The sequence below is a fragment of the Hyla sarda genome, chromosome 5, assembly GCF_029499605.1.
Source record: "Hyla sarda isolate aHylSar1 chromosome 5, aHylSar1.hap1, whole genome shotgun sequence".
In the NCBI taxonomy this organism is placed as follows: domain Eukaryota; kingdom Metazoa; phylum Chordata; class Amphibia; order Anura; family Hylidae; genus Hyla; species Hyla sarda.
In genome coordinates, this window is record NC_079193.1 from 278,222,266 (window position 1) to 278,241,234 (window position 18,969).

General features: G+C 45.1%; 1 protein-coding gene across 2 annotated transcripts in view; it reads right to left on the bottom strand.

Annotated features, from left to right (window-relative positions):
* B4GALT6 (beta-1,4-galactosyltransferase 6) overlaps positions 1 to 18,969 on the bottom strand; it is a 147,205-nt gene that overhangs the window by 89,579 nt on the left and 38,657 nt on the right. Inside the window, exon 1 of one of the 2 annotated variants that reach the window (XM_056521776.1) lies at positions 17,597 to 17,928. The exons of the other annotated variant lie outside the window; for it this stretch is intronic. Coding sequence (XP_056377751.1) covers positions 17,597 to 17,714 — 118 coding nt within the window. The 5' untranslated portion in view covers positions 17,715 to 17,928. Of the gene's footprint in view, positions 1 to 17,596; positions 17,929 to 18,969 lie in introns of those variants that run through there. 2 annotated transcript variants of the gene reach the window in all.

Consider the following 18,969-nt stretch of genomic DNA (forward strand, 5'->3'; position numbering starts at 1 on the left):
AGCCATCTTATGGACAGAAAGCTTTTGGGCCCACACAGGGACAAGCGAACAGGGGGAGGGTCATCAGTATAAGAGTAAGTGCCTCCATGTACCATTAATGTCCACAAAACTGCTAAAAGGCGGCCATCTCCTTTAACGGCAAGAGATTCCTATTATTTTTGTGGAGGGTTAAGGTCACAACAAAAAGTGCCTAAGGGTGCGTTCACACGTGCATATTTTCTGCTGCAGATCTGTTTCAGCAGATTTTGCTGCCAATTGAAGTCAATGGGTAGCAAAATCTGCAGCAGCAAATCTGATGCAGATCTGCACTAAAAATATGCCTGTGTGAACGTACCCTAAAACTGGCCACATGCGCCATGTGTATGGGGGGAAAAACAGGTAAGAATGTTGGATTGAAATAAGCCAAATCCTTTTGTTCTTCGGGAGAGAAGGCGCTGCCAGAGGTGTCTGGCAGCAGTCTTCTCTCTCCCAATTGAGAACACATGCATGCTCAGCCAAGCTGAGCATATACAGTCATGGCCATAAATGTTGGCACCCCTGAAATTTTTCTAGAAAATGAAGTATTTCTCACAGAAAAGGATTGCAGTGACACATGTTTTGCCATACACGTTTATTCCCTTTGTGTGTAAACTAAAACCAAAAAAGGGAGGGAAAAAAAGCAAATTGGAAATAATGTCACACCAAACTCCAAAATTGGGCTGGACAAAATTATTGGCACCCTTTCAAAATTGTGAAAAAATAACATTGTTTCAAGGATGTGATGCTCCTTTAAACTCACCTGGAGCAAGTAAAAGGTGTGGGCAATATTAACATCACACCTGAAAGCAGATGAAAAGGAGAGATGTCTAATTAGTCTTTGTATTGTGTGTCTGTGTGTGCCACATTAAGCATGGACAACAAAAAGAGGAGAAGAGAACTGTCTGAGGACTTGAGAACCATAATTGTGGAAAAATATCAACAATCTCAAGGTTACAAGTCCATCTCCAGAGATCTAGATTTGCCTTTGTACAGATTGCGCAACATTATCAAGAACTTTGCAACCCATGGCACTGTAGCTAATCACCCTGGGCGTGGACGGAAGAGAAAAATTTATGAAAGGTGTCAATGCAGGAAAGTCCGGATGGTGGATAAGCAGCCCCAAACAAGTTCCAAAGATATTCAAGCTGTCCTGCAGGCTCAGGGAGCATCAGTGTCAGCACAAACTATCAGTCGACATTTAAATAAAATGAAACGCTATGGCGGGAGACCCGGGAGAACCCCACTGCTGACACAGAGACAGGAAAAAAGCAAGACTACATTTTGCCAAAATGAACTTGAGTAAGCCAAACTCCTTCTGGGAAAACGTCTTGTGGACAGATGAGACCAAGATAGAGCTTTTTGGTAAAGCACATCATTCTACTGTTTACCGAAAATGGAATGAGGCCTGCAAAGAAAAGAACACAGTACCTACAGTGAAATATGGTGGAGGTTCAATGATGTTTTGGAGCTGTTTTGCTGCCTCTGGTACTGGGTGCCTTGAATGTGTGCAAGGCATCATGAAATCTGAGGATTACCAACGAATTTTGGGTCCCACTGTACAGCCCAGTGTCAGAAAGCTGTTTTTGTGTCCGAGATCTTGGGGTCTTCCAGCAAGACAAGACTGCAAACATAAGTCAAAAAGCACCCAGAAATGGATGGCAAAGCACTGGAGGGTTCTGAAGTGGCCAGCAATGAGTCCAGATCTAAATCCCATTGAACACCTGTGGAGAGATCTTAAAATTGCTGTTGGGAAAGGTGCCCTTCCAATATAAGAGCGCTGGAGCAGTTTGCAAAGGAAGAGTGGTCCAACGTTCCGGCTAAGAGGAGTAAGGAGCTTATTGATGGTTATAGGAAGTGACTGATTTCAGTTATTTTTTTCAAAGGGTGTGCAACCAAATATTAAAGGGGTACTCCGCCCCTGGCATCCAAAGGATAGGGGATAAGATGTTAGATCACCGCGGTCTCGCTGCTGGGGACCCTGGGGATCGCCTCTGTGGCACCCCGCCATCATTACTGCACAGAGCGAGTTCGCTCTGTGCGTAATGACGGGCGATACAGGGGCCGGAGCAGCGTGACGTCATGGCTCCACCCCTCATGACATCACGGCCCGTCCAAGCAAAACATCACAGGAACTAGAAAGAGGAAAAGAGTAGCAGGGACGGGGGATTGTCAAAACAGCAGTGGATGGAGATCGGGGCAGATGGAGTGGCAGTGTATAGAATTAGGGGTTACACTTTAGGGTTAGGGTACAGTATCCTCTAACCCTATACACTGTCCACACACACACCCCAAGTGTTTAGCACTAGGTGGGCAATAACAGCACTTAGCAAAAGAATAATGAGAAGAATGGCTCAGACATCGATTGCTTCTACCTGCAAGCGCTGTCAGATGAGCAGAGCGGACATGGGGGTGTGCCTTCGCTCCTGCGCAAAATGACAACAGGCTTGCCCGAAGCATGGCTAAATATAAGAAAAATGTTCCGGGGTTGATATCTTTTGCTACTTTTAATTCCTAACTCTTATTATTGTAGGACACTGCAGCTGTTTTATTAAGGCATGCTACATAATCTAATTTATTGCTCTATATTGTGGACATTATAGGGCAGGGTCACACAGGGGAGCATCTGCAGCATATTTTACAATGCGGATGCGCTGATGGCAGTTACAGAGGGACTTCGGTGCGTGCTCCCGGTTGCGGTGGCCTAGCTCACTGTGCCTGCTAGTAGAGGAGGATTTCTACAGCTGGTAAATCCGCCACCACGAGCGGACACACACAACTGTGATCGGTTTCTATGGGAAACAAAGAGAATCTTATTTTAAGACAGGGCCATAAATCCTCCCCCCCCCCCCCACCTCAAATTGCAGTTGGCCTCATTTATAAGAATTTCATCAGTCCGCAATGAGGAAATGAAACCTATGAGGAAGGTCAAATAAAAGTGAGAGTTTTACCGGCAAACTAATTGCCACTTGTTAAAATACATTAACGACACTAAATGTAACATTTAGGCACATTTAAGTACATGACTCAGTTACTTCATGAGTCACACAACCTGTACACACCGGATGCACACCCGGGTCTATACAGAGGAGTTCTCTCTATTTTTTTTGGCTGCTGTTCAGCTCCATTTATACTAAATTTTGCAATTCTTATTTTAATGCATATTTTTGTATATATTTTATATATGACTTTATCTTAGATATTGCATTAAAGTGCCATATTACACAACGTGGCAATGAACCATGTGTGTTATATGCCAGGCAACGTGGGGCCTTCCTGTAAAAGGTTTTTGTTTTTTTTCCCTATATATTATTTGTTCGCCAAGAAATACGTCCTAATCAGCTCTATAAGAACACTGCGCACATTACACGGTCTGTGGTCAGTAATAAGAAAAGGCAAACCAGCTTCTAAAAAAATCAATAAGTCACCAAAGCATGTCACTCACTGCAAAGAGACCCAGCTATTACATGCAAAGAGGAAATGCAGTCCCCGATCGAGGCAAGAGGGGGGAGGAGGCCGAGATGTATTCTCTCCAGATCAGAAGTGATCAATAATACTAATACAGAATCAGAATTTACTATGACACAACCATTCAGGGTCCCCAAAGTAGTCATGGTTTGTATATCCATATCCCCATGGAAAAACATGTAACTCATTTAACTAACCCAGCGAGCGCTAGGACCACTTGGAAATGCGCTGCCTCATAGATGGCAATGCTTTCCTTGCGGAATCTACAGAAAGAATAGACATGTCAGACGCCAGAATTAGAACTTTCCCAACAGATTAAGGGTGCTTGCACACCACGTTTTCACTCTACGGGTGCCAGGTCCGGCGTGGAGGGGAAAACTGTATACTGTATAAGTTTTGAGGTCCGGTCAGAAAACCGGATACGGGTCAAAAATGATTAAAGTCAATGGATTAGGGCGTTGGTTCAGCTGGGGAACAGGACCGTGGTGTGCATGCACCCATATCTGGAGCAGAAATTCTGCCGTGTAAACAGTGCAGCAGAATCCCACTGAAATCAATGGGACTCTGCTGTAGCGGAATGCCCATGAGAAATAATTCTGCAGTGTGAACCCAGCCTAAGAGTCTATTAACACTTCCGAATTTCCACTTGCAGAATTCCGCCTCAAATAAAAGCTCATAGACTTCTATGGGATTCCCCACTCCCATTCACACTGTGTGAAGTGTGAATGAGAGTGCGGAGTCCCATCGAAGTCTATGGGCTTTCAATTTGAGGCGGAATTCTGCAAGTGGAAATTCGGAAGTGTTAATAGACTCTTAGGCTGGGTTCACACTGCAGAATTTCTGGGCAAAATTTCTGCCGGAGATCGAGCCGGCGGCGCCAGGACCAAGCAGACTGCATTGCTGCCCCCACAGACTGCAATGCATTTCTGGGTGGATCTTTTGTGAGATCTGCTCAGAAATGCATTGCCATCTATGGGGACGGAAATGTAGTCCGCGCGGTCCTAGGGCCACCGACTTGATTTTCCACAGTGTGAACCCAGCCTTACTCTTCCAATCCCTTTTCTGACTACCCAACGCCCAATAAATCCAGTTTAACAGCATGACATACAAGGCCGTCCACAAGCTGTCATCTCCATACATCACTAAACTGGTCCACTTATATTGCCTCTCAAGACCTCTACCAGTGCTCACCCCTCGTCCGCACCTCACACAACCGCCTCCAAGACTTTTCCCATGCTCTACCCCCCCCCCCCCCAGATTGGAAACCACTACCTTGACCTATCCGACTCACCCACCATCAAGAGCTTCGAAAGCAACCAGAAGCCTATGGTTCAGGACAGCCTACAACCGTGCTTCCCAACTAGGGTGTCTCCAGCTGTTGCAAAACTACAACTCCCAGCAGGACATTACATTTTAACTTGCGGTACAGAATTAAAAGTAAGTTTATTTTTGTTATTATTATTTTTTTTTTATGTGTCTTTTCTGTTGTCTTTTCATGTTGTTTTGATGAAAACCCATTGCTTTGGGACAGCCTACAACAGTGTTTCCCAAGCAGGGTACCTCAGGCTGTTGCAAAACTATAACTCTCAGCATGCCCAGACAGCCATTGTAGTTTTGCAACAGCTGGAGGCACCCTGCTTGGGAAACACTGACCAACAATAACCCTGCTGCCACTGTATTGCCCTATGAACAGTTTCTTCTTTCCCTCCTTTTTGTAGATTATAAGCCCCCCCCCCCCCCCCCTCTCTCTCTATATATCAGTCTGTCATTTACTGTTTCACGTCCATAGGGGGGAGATTTATCAAACTGTGTGAGCGGAAAAAAAGTGATTTTTCCACAGCAACCAATCACAGCTCAGCTTTCACTTTACCAGAGCTTGTTATCTTAGCTGTGATTGGTTGCTGTGGAAAAAATAAAATAAAAACAAAAAACACACCATTTTCTCTCTCACACAGTTTGATAAATCTGGGCCATATGAGGAGATTTATCAAAACGTGTCCAGAGAAAAGTAGCTGAGTTGCCCATAGCAACCAATCAGATTCCTTCTTTCATTTTCCAGAGGCCTTTTTCAAAAATGAAAGCAGCGATCTGATTGGTTGCTATGAGCAACAGGTCAACTTTTCATAAATCTCCCCGATAGTGTTTGCCTTATGATACATATTTTAACCCCTTATTATATTTACAGCTCCCTGGAACTACGAGCGCTCCATAAAAATCAATAAATAAGCATCGCAAATATATGTATAAACTTCAAAAAAAAAGTAATGGGGCAAGAACAATTCTAAAGCAGAAAATAAATAAAAAATTTAAAGGGAAGTCACAAGAAAAATAAATAAATAAAGGTGCCCTGTCACCGCTTCCAGAAGACAGGAGGTGCACGTCATCTAGACAGGATAGCTGTTGACAAAACAATAGTCTAATGCCGGGTGTCATCTTACCAATGAGACAGGCGAGGAGGTGGCCGCTGTAATGGAGTAATGGGTGAAATAACAGCTGGGCAACATGCAAGACACGTAAGAGCAAAGGGATGCGTCCATTAATGCAGGAATGTGAGATGCGGCCACCTGTCCCAGAACTGTGGCACAGTGACGTCAGCTGGCATAACCTACATCAGTGTTTCCCAACCCGGGAGCCTCCAGCTGTTGCAAAACGACAACTTCCAGCATGCCCGGACAGCCAAAGGCTGTCCGGGCATGCTGGGAGTTGTAGTTTTGCAACAGCTGGAGGCTCCCGGGTTGGGAAACAATGACCTACATCCACATACCTATAAGAAAATATTATAATATCCATATACAAGACCAGAGTCTAATCTGAAAGTATGAGACCATACGTCACCCAGAAGGATTATGGGAGCAGCACCTGCAATTTGGAGAACCCAGCAGGATCACCTAATCTCTGTGGGGTCGGAAAAAGAGGGCGACGATCCCACCATAGGGTACAACTAAGCGCTGTTTAGGAACACTCCAGACCTAACTGAATGTACCAAGGTAGTCCACACGGTGACCTTTGCTTTACATACTTTACACTTTGTATTTTATGTACACAATACAATGACCCGCCAGCTCACATAGCACTCTGCAATGCTCAGAATCCCCATAGAGCACGAATGAGGAGCAGGCCGCACACATGTGGTGCACTGTTCATTCTAGGGACAATTTGTCCATTCCAGAAATCATGGCGGTCCCAATGGTCAGATATGCACCAACCAGCTTGTTATACCCTATCCTGTGGATAACAACCCTTTAAAAGGGGTACTCCCGTGGAAAACTTATTTTTAAAATCAACTGGTGCCAGAAAGTTAAACAGATTTGTAAATTACTTCTATTAAAAAAAAAAATCTTAATCCTTCCAGTACTTTTTAGGGGCTGTATACTACAGAGGAAATGCTTTACTTTTTAGATTTCTCTGATGTCATGACCACAGTGCTCTCTGCTGACCTCTGCTGTCCATTTTAGGAACTGTCCAGAGCAGGAGGAAATCCCCATAGCAAACATATGCTGCTCTGGACAGTTCCTAAAATGGACAGCAGAGAGCACTGTGGTCATGACATCAGAGAAATCTAAAAAGTAAAGCATTTCCTCTGTAGTATACAGCCCCTAAAAAGTACTGGAAGGATTAAGATTTTTTATTAGAAGTAATTTACAAATCTGTTTAACTTTCTGGCACCAGTTGTTTAAAAAAAAAAAAAAAAGTTTTCCACGGGAGTACCCCTTTAAGCGTATCATCTATAGTGGATCCAAGGTGGCACAAAGGAACTGACATATGTATATAGGTCTTTCGCATCAAGTATACTTTAAAGACAATATGCAGATTGCTATATGAAATGTTGTAGTCATAAGAACGCACCCATAGGGGCTCTACAGTACCTCTATTTTCACACAAAGGCTTACATTGGATTCTAGACAAAGGATTTACCAGATGGTAGAGTAGGCTACTTTCACATTGCCGTTCCCGTTCAGGGTCCATTCAGCACTTTTTTTTTTCCATGCACTGAACGGACTCTGAAATGGGACGCAGCACAACAGAAACTTCTGGGTCCCGACGGACCCCATTCACTTGAATAGGGTCGGTCAGGGATCCGGTAGTTTATCAATGTGAACCTAGCCTTACAAAAGGTGTTCTCCCTCCTGTGTAATAGACATCCACACTATGTGAATTAAAGGGGTACTCCAATGGAAAAAATGTTTATTTTTTATTTTTAAGTCAACTGGTGCCAGAAAGTTAAACAGATTTGTAAATGACTTCTATCAAAAAATCTAAACCCTTCCAGTACTTATCAGTTGCTGTATGTTACAGAGAAAGTTCTTTTCTTTTTGAATTTCTTTTCTGTCTGACCACGGTGCTCTCTGCTGACACCTCTGTCCATGTCAGGAACTGTCCAGAGCAGGACCAAATCCCCATAGCAAACCCATCCTGCTTCGGACAGTTCCTGACATAGACAGAGGTGTCAGCAGAGAGCACTGTGGTCAGACAGAAAAGAAATTCAAAAAGAAAAGAATTTTCTCTGTAGTATAGAGCATCTGATAAGTACTGAAAGGATTAAGATTTTTTTAATAGAAGTAATTTACAAATCTGTTTAACTTTCTGGCACCAGTTGATTAAAAAAAAAAAAAAAATATATATATATATATATATATATGTATATATATATATATGTGTATATATATATATATATATATATATATATATATATATATATATATATTTTGTTTTCCACCGGAGTACCGCTTTAAGTGAGTAGGCCACTGGAAAAGAAAGCGAGAGCAAGAATTATTTATTTTTAATTTCTAAAGAAGTTATTAGGAAATATGGACATCATGAAGGGAAGTCCTCTGCTCAGAGAACTATCTATGCAGCAGAACAGAGAATCAGTCTGACACTCTGGACCTAACCAAGCACTTCGTCAGCCATTTATCTGAACCCCAACTTCTCCTGATGATCGAGTGAATGGTTTTAGGCCAGTGGTCTCAAACTATGGTCCTCCAGATGTTGCAAAACTTCAACCCCCAGCATGCCCGGACAGCCAACGGCTGTCCGGGCATGCTGGGAGTTGAAGTTTTGCAATATCTGCAGGCCCACAGTATGAGACCACTGGTTTAGGGTTAGAAAAGAAGACCTCTTTTGTATAGACCTCGTGCCGTAATTGTTGTAGGAGGCCCATTCCTAGACATAGCAAACAGGAGTGTGTTGTATTGGAAAGTCTGTTGTGGTGATACCTTTTATTTGCTACCTGGACAGGTTGACAGTATAAGCCTTTGTAACACCTAGGTTTCTTCGTCAGACATGTTACCACAGCGCTGAATAGGAAACCCAACTAAAGACGCAACCTGCCTGATGCAGAAACCCTGGTGTTTCGAAAGTTTTGCAGGTAGCCAGTAAAAGGTATCACAAACCTTACACTAGTAAGGAGTACAGAATAAGTGTAAAGAATCCGACAACCCACTGCTGTTATGTAAAAGAATCTAAACTTATTTTTAGGCAGAAATCCTGGGTTCCCACAGTATTGCTCACTGCAGTCCATGGGTTACAGAAGTTCAAAGCACGGGGTGAGTACATGTCATCGACATCACGGTTCTGGGCAGAGGTAAATTTATCCAGTTGTTACCAACTGGAAATAATCCACGGGTTTTATTAGCAGCTGAAAGCCAGCTTGGTGCAAAATGCATATGCCCACAAAACAGAGAAGAGCGCGGCTGTACAATGCTACTGCCACATCAACAAAGTCAGCTGGGGGGCAGACTCTGAAAATAACAATATAGGCCCGCATTTTATCAAAGGTGTGAGAGAAAAAGTGGAGGGATTTTCTCATAGCGACCAATCACAGCTCAGCTTTCACTTTACCACAGCTCGTTAGCTGAGCTGTGATTGGTTGTTGTGGAAAAAGCGCTCCTCTTTTCTCTCACACAGTTTGATAAATCTGGGCCATTATCTCAATCAGAATGCCCCAAAATACTGGAATATCATATGGATGATAGCTGGTGATGAGTGGCATCCGTCAGAGTCATCTATGTAACAGATGTCATGAGCTTTTTTTTTTTTAATAGCCTTTTATGATGTACCCTACTAGTGGCAATGACAATTTTGGTGTAATTTTTTTTTTTTTGCATGGAGTTGCACGCCAGCCCCCCTGCTTTTCCAGCTAAACCATGACTCCTTCTGTAAAGGCATAACACCCCCATCAAGCGAAGGAAAAAGAAAAGTGACTAAGACACTAAATAACACAGCCCCACGATAAGAACTTGCAGAAGAAATGGAATGTCCATTCCATAAAACTTAATCTTATCTTCCCTTAACGCTTAGTTTACACAGCACAGACAGATCTGATATCTTTTGGTTATCTATTACTAGAGATGAGCGAACTTACAGTAAATTCGATTCGTCACGAACTTCTCGGCTCGGCAGTTGATGACTTTTCCTGCATAAATTAGTTCAGCTTTCAGGTGCTCCGGTGGGCTGGAAAAGGTGGATACAGTCCTAGGAGACTCTTTCCAGTCAGCAACTGCCGAGCCGAGAAGTTCGTGACGAATCGAATTTACTGTAAGTTCGCTCATCTCTATATTACCTTAAAGGGGCACTCTGCCCCTAGCCATGTTATCCCCTATACATTGGAAAGGGGATAACATGCCTGGTCACAGGGGTCCGGCCACTGTGACCCCCGTGATCTCCGATGCGGCACCCGGTGATATGATGACAGGCGACCACCAACCATCCCGCCCCCCTCCATTCGTGTCTATGAGAGGGGGCTTGACGGCTGTGTACTAGCCTTCACTACCTCTACCACAGACATGAATGGAGGGGGCGTGGCATGACGTTACGAACACGGAAGCCCCTGGCTCCCATGTTCATAAACGCTGCAGCACCGGCCCTGAGATCCCAGCGGCTGGACCCCCTGCGATCAGATATGTTATCCCCATCCTTTGGATAGGGCAGTGGTCACCAACCTGCAGACCCCCAGATGTTGCAAAACTACAACTCCCAGCATGCCCGGACAGCCGTTGTAGTTTTACAACATCTGGAGGTCCACAGGTTGGAGACCACTGGGATAGGGGATAACATATCTAGACGTGGAGTACCCCTTTAATTATAGAACAGATCTGATCTAGGATGACCGAAACATGACAGATCCGTCTGTTCTGCATGGACTAAGGGGGAGATTTATCAAAACTTGTCCAGAGAAAAAGTTGCTGAGTTGCCCATAGCAACCAATCAGATCTCTTCTTTCATTTTTCAGGGGTCTTTTCAAAAATGAAAGAAGCGATCTGATTGGTTGCTATGGGCAACTCAGGGGGAGATTTATCAAAACCTGTCCAGAGGACAAGTTGCTGAGTTGCCCATAGCAACCAATCAGATCGCTTCTTTCATTTTTGAAAAGACCCCTGAAAAATTAAAGAAGCGATCTGATTGGTTGCGATGGGCAACGCAGCAACTTTTCATAAATCTCCTCCCTAAGGGTTTTTTTAATGGTTGAAATAAGAGACTGAGTTTAATGGAACCTCATCCTGCTGGACAACCAGGTTGCCCGTACAGGATAGCCATGATTAAGGGTCCTGCCTGACCCGAAACGCGTTGGTTTTATGTGCTGACCATGTGACCTAAATAAAGAAATCCTGTTTTGCATCCTACCTCGCTGGACATCAAGTCTTTTTGCTCCCGTACAGGATAGAGTGTATCCAGGAGGTGGGAGCTGATTTGCATTGTTCGTTGTTGTACATTTGGATACACAGAAGTGTGGCACAAGTCCCGTAAGCCAGCTTTTTGGGTGCTAATTCCGCCAGAATTCTGGTACCTTTGCCATGGTAAATCTACCCCATTCTGTTTTAGACATGATATACTCTGTGTAGATCAGTGGTGTAAACCTCCAGACGTTGCAAAACTACAACTCCCAGCATGTCCGGACAGCCGTTGGCTGTCCGGGCATGCTGGGAGCTGTAGTTTTGCAATGTCTGGAGACCACTGGTGTAGATCCTACATGGCTGTATTCCGTCATGAGATTCTAACTAGAAAAATGTCAACCTGGCAATGGCTCTAGGAGTGGTGGTAAGCAAGCGATCCATAGCGAGAGTGTACACTGGGAAAGCTGCAGAGCTCAGCATCACATCCCAGAAGGAAGGATATGGAAGAAACACTACAGGGTACAATACTGGGAAGGAAATGAATGAATCTGTCATCATAGGAAGGTGTTGCACCAACACAATGACGCTGCTTCCTGATCCGACTCATCTCAACTATCGAGCTTAGGAAATTCACATGACACATACAGAGAGAAGAATGCCGATTCCTATCTCCCGGCTGGGAGTTTCAGGACAATGAATGAATCACTAGGAGAAATCCTATCTGTAGTAGTGTAAAAAATGACTGCAATGTGACCCCATTACCTCTCTTAACTAAAAGGGGGCCGCGGTCCTCAATATAAGCACAGTCACCTGGAAAGTGCCTTCTAAGGGTAGGGACAAATGTGCCGTATTTTGCTGCATATTTTCTGCAGCTGATTTTGCTACCCGTTTACTTCAATGGGTAGGAAAATAAATCAATGGGAAGCAAATACACAGCAAAACCTGGCGCTTGTTACCTTACCCTATAAGGGTACGTTCACACAATGTAATTCCCACGGGTTGAACTTTAAAGGGTACCTCTTATCAAATAAACTTTTGATATATTTTAGATTAATGAATGTTGAATAACTTTCCAATAGCATGTTAATGAAAAATATGCTTCTTTCTATTGTATTTTTCCCGATCAGTCCTGTCAGCAAGCATTTCTGACTCATGCTGGAGTCCTAAACACTCAGAGCTGCCAGCCTGCTTTGTTCACAGCCAAACAGGCTGTGAACAAAGCAGGCTGGCAGCTCTGAGTGTTCTCCTTTGTGAACAAAGTAGACTGGCAGCTCGTAGTGTTTAGGACTCCAGCAGGAGTCTGAAATGCTTGCTGCCAGGACTGGTAGGGAGACCCCTAGTGGTCATTTCGTCAAAGTGGAAAATGAAATAGAAAGAAGCATATTTTTTAATAACATGCAATTGTAAAGTTATTCTCCATACATTAATCTATAATATATCAAAAGTTTTTTTGATGAGAGGTACCCTTTAACACCAGTGTGAATGGGTCTTCCGCGAGACCAGTTCACACGGAGCAATTTCAGCGGCGGACAATTCCGCCGCTGAAACTGTTCCGCACAGAGAATGAACATGTTCGTTCTTTGTGCGGAATTCCGAGAGCGCTGCATAGCCGTCAAAGGTGACGGCACAGTGCTGCGGGGAAGTATTTTGGCAGCGGCTGCCAGACTGAATCTCCGCTCGCGGAATTCCGCCCGCGCTTGCTTACTACGACTCCTTCCTAAAGCCATTGCCAGGTTGACCGTTTTCGAGTTAGAATCTCATGACGGAACACAGGCATGTAGGATTTACACCAGTGGTCTCCAGATGTTGCAAAACTACAACTCCCAGCAAGCCCGGACAGCCGTTGGCTGTCCGGGCATGCTGCTAGTTGTAGTTTTGCAACATCTGGAGTTCCAAAGTTTGGACACCACTGATCTAAACATGATGGGGAAGATTTACCATTGCAAAAGGTACCAGAATTCTGGCGGAATTTGCACCCAAAAAGCTGGCTTACGAGACTTGTGCCACACTTTTGTGTATCCAAATGTACAACAACGCACAATGCAAACAATCTCTCACCTCTTGGATACACTATCCTGCATGGGCGACCTGGAACACAATCCACGATCAAGCGAGCGAGACCCCTACAATTTAGTGAAAATTCATCATTCTGGGTGCTACAGTAGGTGGCAATGCTAGAGCGTACCAATGGGACCATAAGTCCCGGTTGATGGTAAAAAATACCTGCATGCTCTTACTGGGGTTGTAGGGCTGCATTCACACGTGAGCAAGTGGTACATAAAGCCGATTGTGATCTGTACAGGGACAGGTATGAGCACATTCCCTGTAGAGCGATAAGGAATATGTCCATGAATAATGGATACTAAATGGAATGAATATATTAAGCCAAGGAATGTTCCTCCTTTTTAGCCGCCTACTCCACAAGAAAGGGTGCAGGGGCCATTTTCTGTGCTTTTTATGTTCCATTTTCTGCGATTAAAGGAAAGGGAAACCATCGAGCCAACCCACAAGTCTAGCGAGGGCCACGCAGAATTCTAGGCAATCCCACAGACCTATTAGTAACACAGTAAGTTTCACTCCGGATGAGGTATAGTCAAGCGAGCTCTGTAGGTAGCCAAGATCTAACCAAAAAGCATGATGGGAACGCTGAATGTGTCACATAGTCATAAAAGCCACCCAGATAGCTACCTGGACTTAGGGGGCATGCCGAACCAATATGAACGTATACCACCACCATAGGATCACATGGCGCCCATTAGATTGTACTGTAGGTATTGCAGGAATGTACTTCACTCATTATAGTACATTACAGGTAATTCTTTATAAAGTACATGGCATCTTATCCCCTATCGAAAGAATAGGGTATAAGATGTCTGATCGCGGAGGGCCCGCCGCTGGGACCACCCCAAATACATGGCATCTTATCCCCTATCGAAAGAATAGGGTATAAGATGTCTGATCGCGGAGGGCCCGCCGCTGGGACCACCCCAATTAGCCCCCCACCACCCCCCCACGATCTCCCTGCAGCAGCCCACATTCTATGCGTAGCTGCATCTGAAGTTTCGGAAACCTCCAGGCTTCCGAGACGGGGATGTGACGTCACGCCCCACCCCCTCCCTTCATATCTATGGGAGGGGGCGTTGCGGCCGTAACGCCCCCTCCCATAGAAATGAATGCGGGCTGCTGCAGGGAGATCGCGGGGGGTCGGAATACCCGGAATACCCCTTTAATGGTCGATCATGAAGGTTCCGCTGGATGGAGACAGAGGCCGGCATTTATCATTGTAGGTGTAAGTGAAGCATTTTTTTTACACCTTTATTTGTGTGCTGGTTATGTGTAGGAGCACCAAGTCTATTACATGGTCACAGAGCATATGATACATTTTGCGCAGGTCACATTTTCTGAAATTTCTCTCTTCACATACACCAAAAAGCTAAGTCTGGGCTGGTGGAGTATTAGAGACTTTTCAGTGGCTTTGCACCTTTTTTGTGCCTTTGCACAAAAAGGCGCAGTTCATAAAACCCTTCCATATCATGTGTATTGCAAAATCTGCAGAAATGTGTAAACCAAAAATATGCAAATAAACCTTGCTTGCACCTTTTGTAGACACAAAAAACAGTCTAAAGACAATGATGAATGTCGGCCAGAGAGCTGGTGACCATCCTGTGTGACATTCATACACCCTAAACAGGGATGACTCTAAACATACACAAAGCCCTGCACGATAAGGATCTAGAGGTGTCTCCACGTCTGTGACCTCACACTGGTTATTTATGGTTACATAGTTACCTCTTTACAGATAGCTGTTTGCTTTGGCTCCAGTCCTAATGCCATTCTTCACACAGCACTCACCGGCAGTGAGCGCCATCTAAAGAGTGTACATCTACACCCACATAGTGCAACAGACCTCCAGCATTCCCAGGAGGTATCACAAGCCTCGCTACCATACAGCACCCCCCCGCACTCACCCAGCGGGAGGCAACTACTGAGGAGCACAGGCGTCAGGCACTACTCCTGGCACCAGTCTACTTATATAGCCTGGCAATAAAATCTCCCGTCTATAGCAATCCAAAAAATATTTAACAAGCATTATTGAAAAAGAGGGGATGCTTCCGTTAGCAACCAACTGGACTTTATTTCCTAACGATTTTATAAACATAGGACACAATTGGATTGGTTTCTTCTCCACTGGTGCTATGTCCAGACCCTACTTCCAATAACACGAATAGGCATCTAAGGGTCTATTCACATGGCAGAATTTCCGCCTCAAATTAAAGCCCATAGACTTCTATGGGATTCCGCACTCCCATTCACACTTCTGAATTTCCACTTGTGGAATTCCGCTAGCAGAAATTCAGAAGTGTGAATGGGAGTGCGGAATCCCATAGAAGTCTATGGGCTTTAATTTGAGGTGGAATTCACCAGCCTAAGGGTGCGTTTAGACGAGCGGATTTGCAGCGGATTTTACGCTGCAGATCCACCGCTGAAGGACCTCCTATATGCTGGCTTTACATGTGCCTGCTCAGAGCAGCAATACGCCGCTACGTGCAGACACACTGAAACGATGTGCGAGTCACCGTGCAAGCGCGGTGTACTTGCACACATCGCGGCCGCTCCCCCTGCTCAATGAGCTGCCACAATGTGTGAGTATACTGCGCGTGGCGTCTCGCACATCGCCGTTTGTCTGCTCGTAGTGGCGTATTGCCGCTCCGAGCAGGCACATGTAAAGCCAGCATATAGGAGGTCCTTCAGCGGCGAATCCGCAGCGAAAATCCGCTCGTCTGAACGTACCCTTAGGCTGGGTTCACACTGTGGAATTTCTGGGCAGAATTTCTGCCGGAGATCAAGCCGGCGGCACTAGGACCACACGGACTTCAATAGCGTCTCCATAGATGTCAATGCATTTCTGAGCAGATCTCCCAAAAGATCCACCCAGAAATGCATTGCTGTCTATGGGGACAGCAATGCAGTCCGTTCGGTCTTAGTGCCACCGGCCACATCTCCGGCAGAAATTCTGCCCAGAGATTCCGTAGTGTGAACCCAGCCTTAATGGGAGTGCAGGATCCCATAGAAGTCAATGGGCTTTAATTTGAGGTGGAATTCACAAGCGGAAATCCAGAAGTGTGAATGGGAGTGCGGGATCCCATAAAAGTCTATGGGCTCTAATTTGAGGTGGAATTCGCAAGCGGAAATTCTGCCGTGTGAATAGAACCTTTGGATCCTTTCACATATCTTGGATTTGACAAAGATCATTACGTAGATTCTGTACCAAAATTTGTGAATGGAACCTAAATGCTTCTTGGTCACTCCTGCCCATAAATACGGTGAGTGAGGCGCCCACCAGTGCAAGTATAGTGGGAAACTGCCCCATCGCCAAGCTCATTGTGTAGCACAACACCGGAGGTCCACAGTTTGGAGACCACAAGAGATGAATGAACTTACAGTAAATTTGATTCGTCACGAACTTCTCAGCTCGGCGGTTGCTGACTTTTCCTGCATAAATTAGTTCAGCTTTCCGGTGGGCTGGAAAAGGTGGATACAGTCCTAGGAAAGAGTCTCCTAGGACTGTATCCACCTTTTCCAGCCCACGGGAGCACCTGAAAGCTGAACTAATTTATGCAGGAAAAGTCAGCAACTGCCGAGCCGAGAAGTTCGTGACGAATCGAATTTACTGTAAGTTCGCTCATCTCTAGAGACCACTGCTCTAGAGAAAATGTTCTCAATTCTATATATTCCTGGTAAAAAGTTTAATTGTGGATATGTGAACTGTGAGGTGACTCCTAGTATCTCTATCAAACAGGCTGCCTCCAGCTGTTGCAAAACTACAACTCCCAGTATGCCCGGACAGCCGTTGGCTGTCCGGGCATGCTGGGAATTGTAGTTTTGCAACAGCTGGAGGCACCCTGGTTGGGAACTACTGCTCTATGGGCTGAAGCTCCTGCCTCTGGTCATGAGATGGACAACCGGCAAGTCATCCGGTAAATCCATCGCAGGCAGCGGCATATCACGTCTGCCAATCACGTTATAATGTACAATAATATGGGGGTAAATTACGCCACAGTCACATGTAACCCAGCGAAGACCCCATGCAGATACCAGTTGTGTTGGTGCCATGTGACACCCATCCAGTACACATACATGCCCTTCATGTGCCAGGTACATTGTATACAATACAGCCAAGGTTACAGTACTACCATATCTCATCATGCAGCGTGCCCACCGGAGCCCTGCCTGGTAAAGGGACCACACATACATGTGAATGATGAGACCCAGCTATGGCAGAGCTCACAGGGCACATTCTCTCCATACACTCCTCTAGGTCAGGTCCTGCCAGCCCTAGCAGTCGCCATGGTGTGCCCAGCACAGGTGCCAGTCACTGGAGGAGCATCCAGCCATCCTGCCATTCAGCCTGCTCCACATAGGAGTGGCAGGGCCCTGCTAACAGCACAAAGCTCTCCCCATGGCACCAGCCCCCGCCCAGGCCCCCGATCACCACTCACCTATGCCGGGCGCCACATACACGAAGTACAGGCAGGACGAGGACAGCGAGAAGAAGAAGATAAAGGCGAAGATGGAGCGATTAGAGACCCGCAGGAGCCTCCGGAACAGCGGCCTCATGGTGCCCGAAAACGGGGGGCGGCTCTCAGAGGAGCTCGCTGGCGGACCGGCTACTACTACTGGAGAACAAGCCCATCGGGTGACAGGAGTGTGGGGACGGGAAGGAGCACACCACCGGAGGGAAGGAGCCGGAGATCACGGCGGCGGCAGTACTGGAGCTGTGCACCAACCCCCAGGGGGAGGGGAGGGGAGAGGAATCAGATAACGGCAGAGGAGGGAGGTCACTGGGCTGTGAGGAGGAGGAAGGAGGAGGATGATGGGGGTTACCGGCAGGAGGAGGGTGCTGATCGTCAGGAGGGCTCCGGGATGTGGAGCGATCACTATATACATCTATAGGGAGATACACTGTATACATCTATAGGGAGATACACTATATACATCTATAGGGAGATACACTATATACATCTATAGGGAGATACACTATATACATCTATAGGGAGATACACTATATACATCTATAGGGAGATACACTATATACATCTATAGGGAGATACACTATATACATCTATAGGGAGATACACTATATACATCTATAGGGAGATACACTATATACATCTATAGGGAGATACACTGCATACATCTATAGGGAGATACACTATATACATCTATAGGGAGATACACTATATACATCTATAGGGAGATACACTGTATACATCTATAGGGAGATATACTATATACATCTATAGGGAGATACACTGTATACATCTATAGGGAGATACACTGTATACATCTATAGGGAGATACACTATATACATCTATAGGGAGATACACTGTATACATCTATAGGGAGATACACTATATACATCTATAGGGAGATACACTATATACATCTATAGGGAGATACACTGTATACATCTATAGGGAGATACACTATATACATCTATAGGGAGATACACTATATACATCTATAGGGAGATACACTATATACATCTATAGGGAGCGTCACTATATACATCTATAGGGAGATACGCTATATACATCTATAGGGAGATACACTGTATACATCTATAGGGAAATACACTGTATACATCTATAGGGAGATACACTGTATACATCTATAGGGAAATACACTGTATACATCTATAGGGAGATACACTATATACATCTATAGGGAGATACACTATATACATCTATAGGGAGCGTCACTATATACATCTATAGGGAGATACGCTATATACATCTATAGGGAGATACACTGTATACATCTATAGGGAAATACACTGTATACATCTATAGGGAGATACACTATATACAT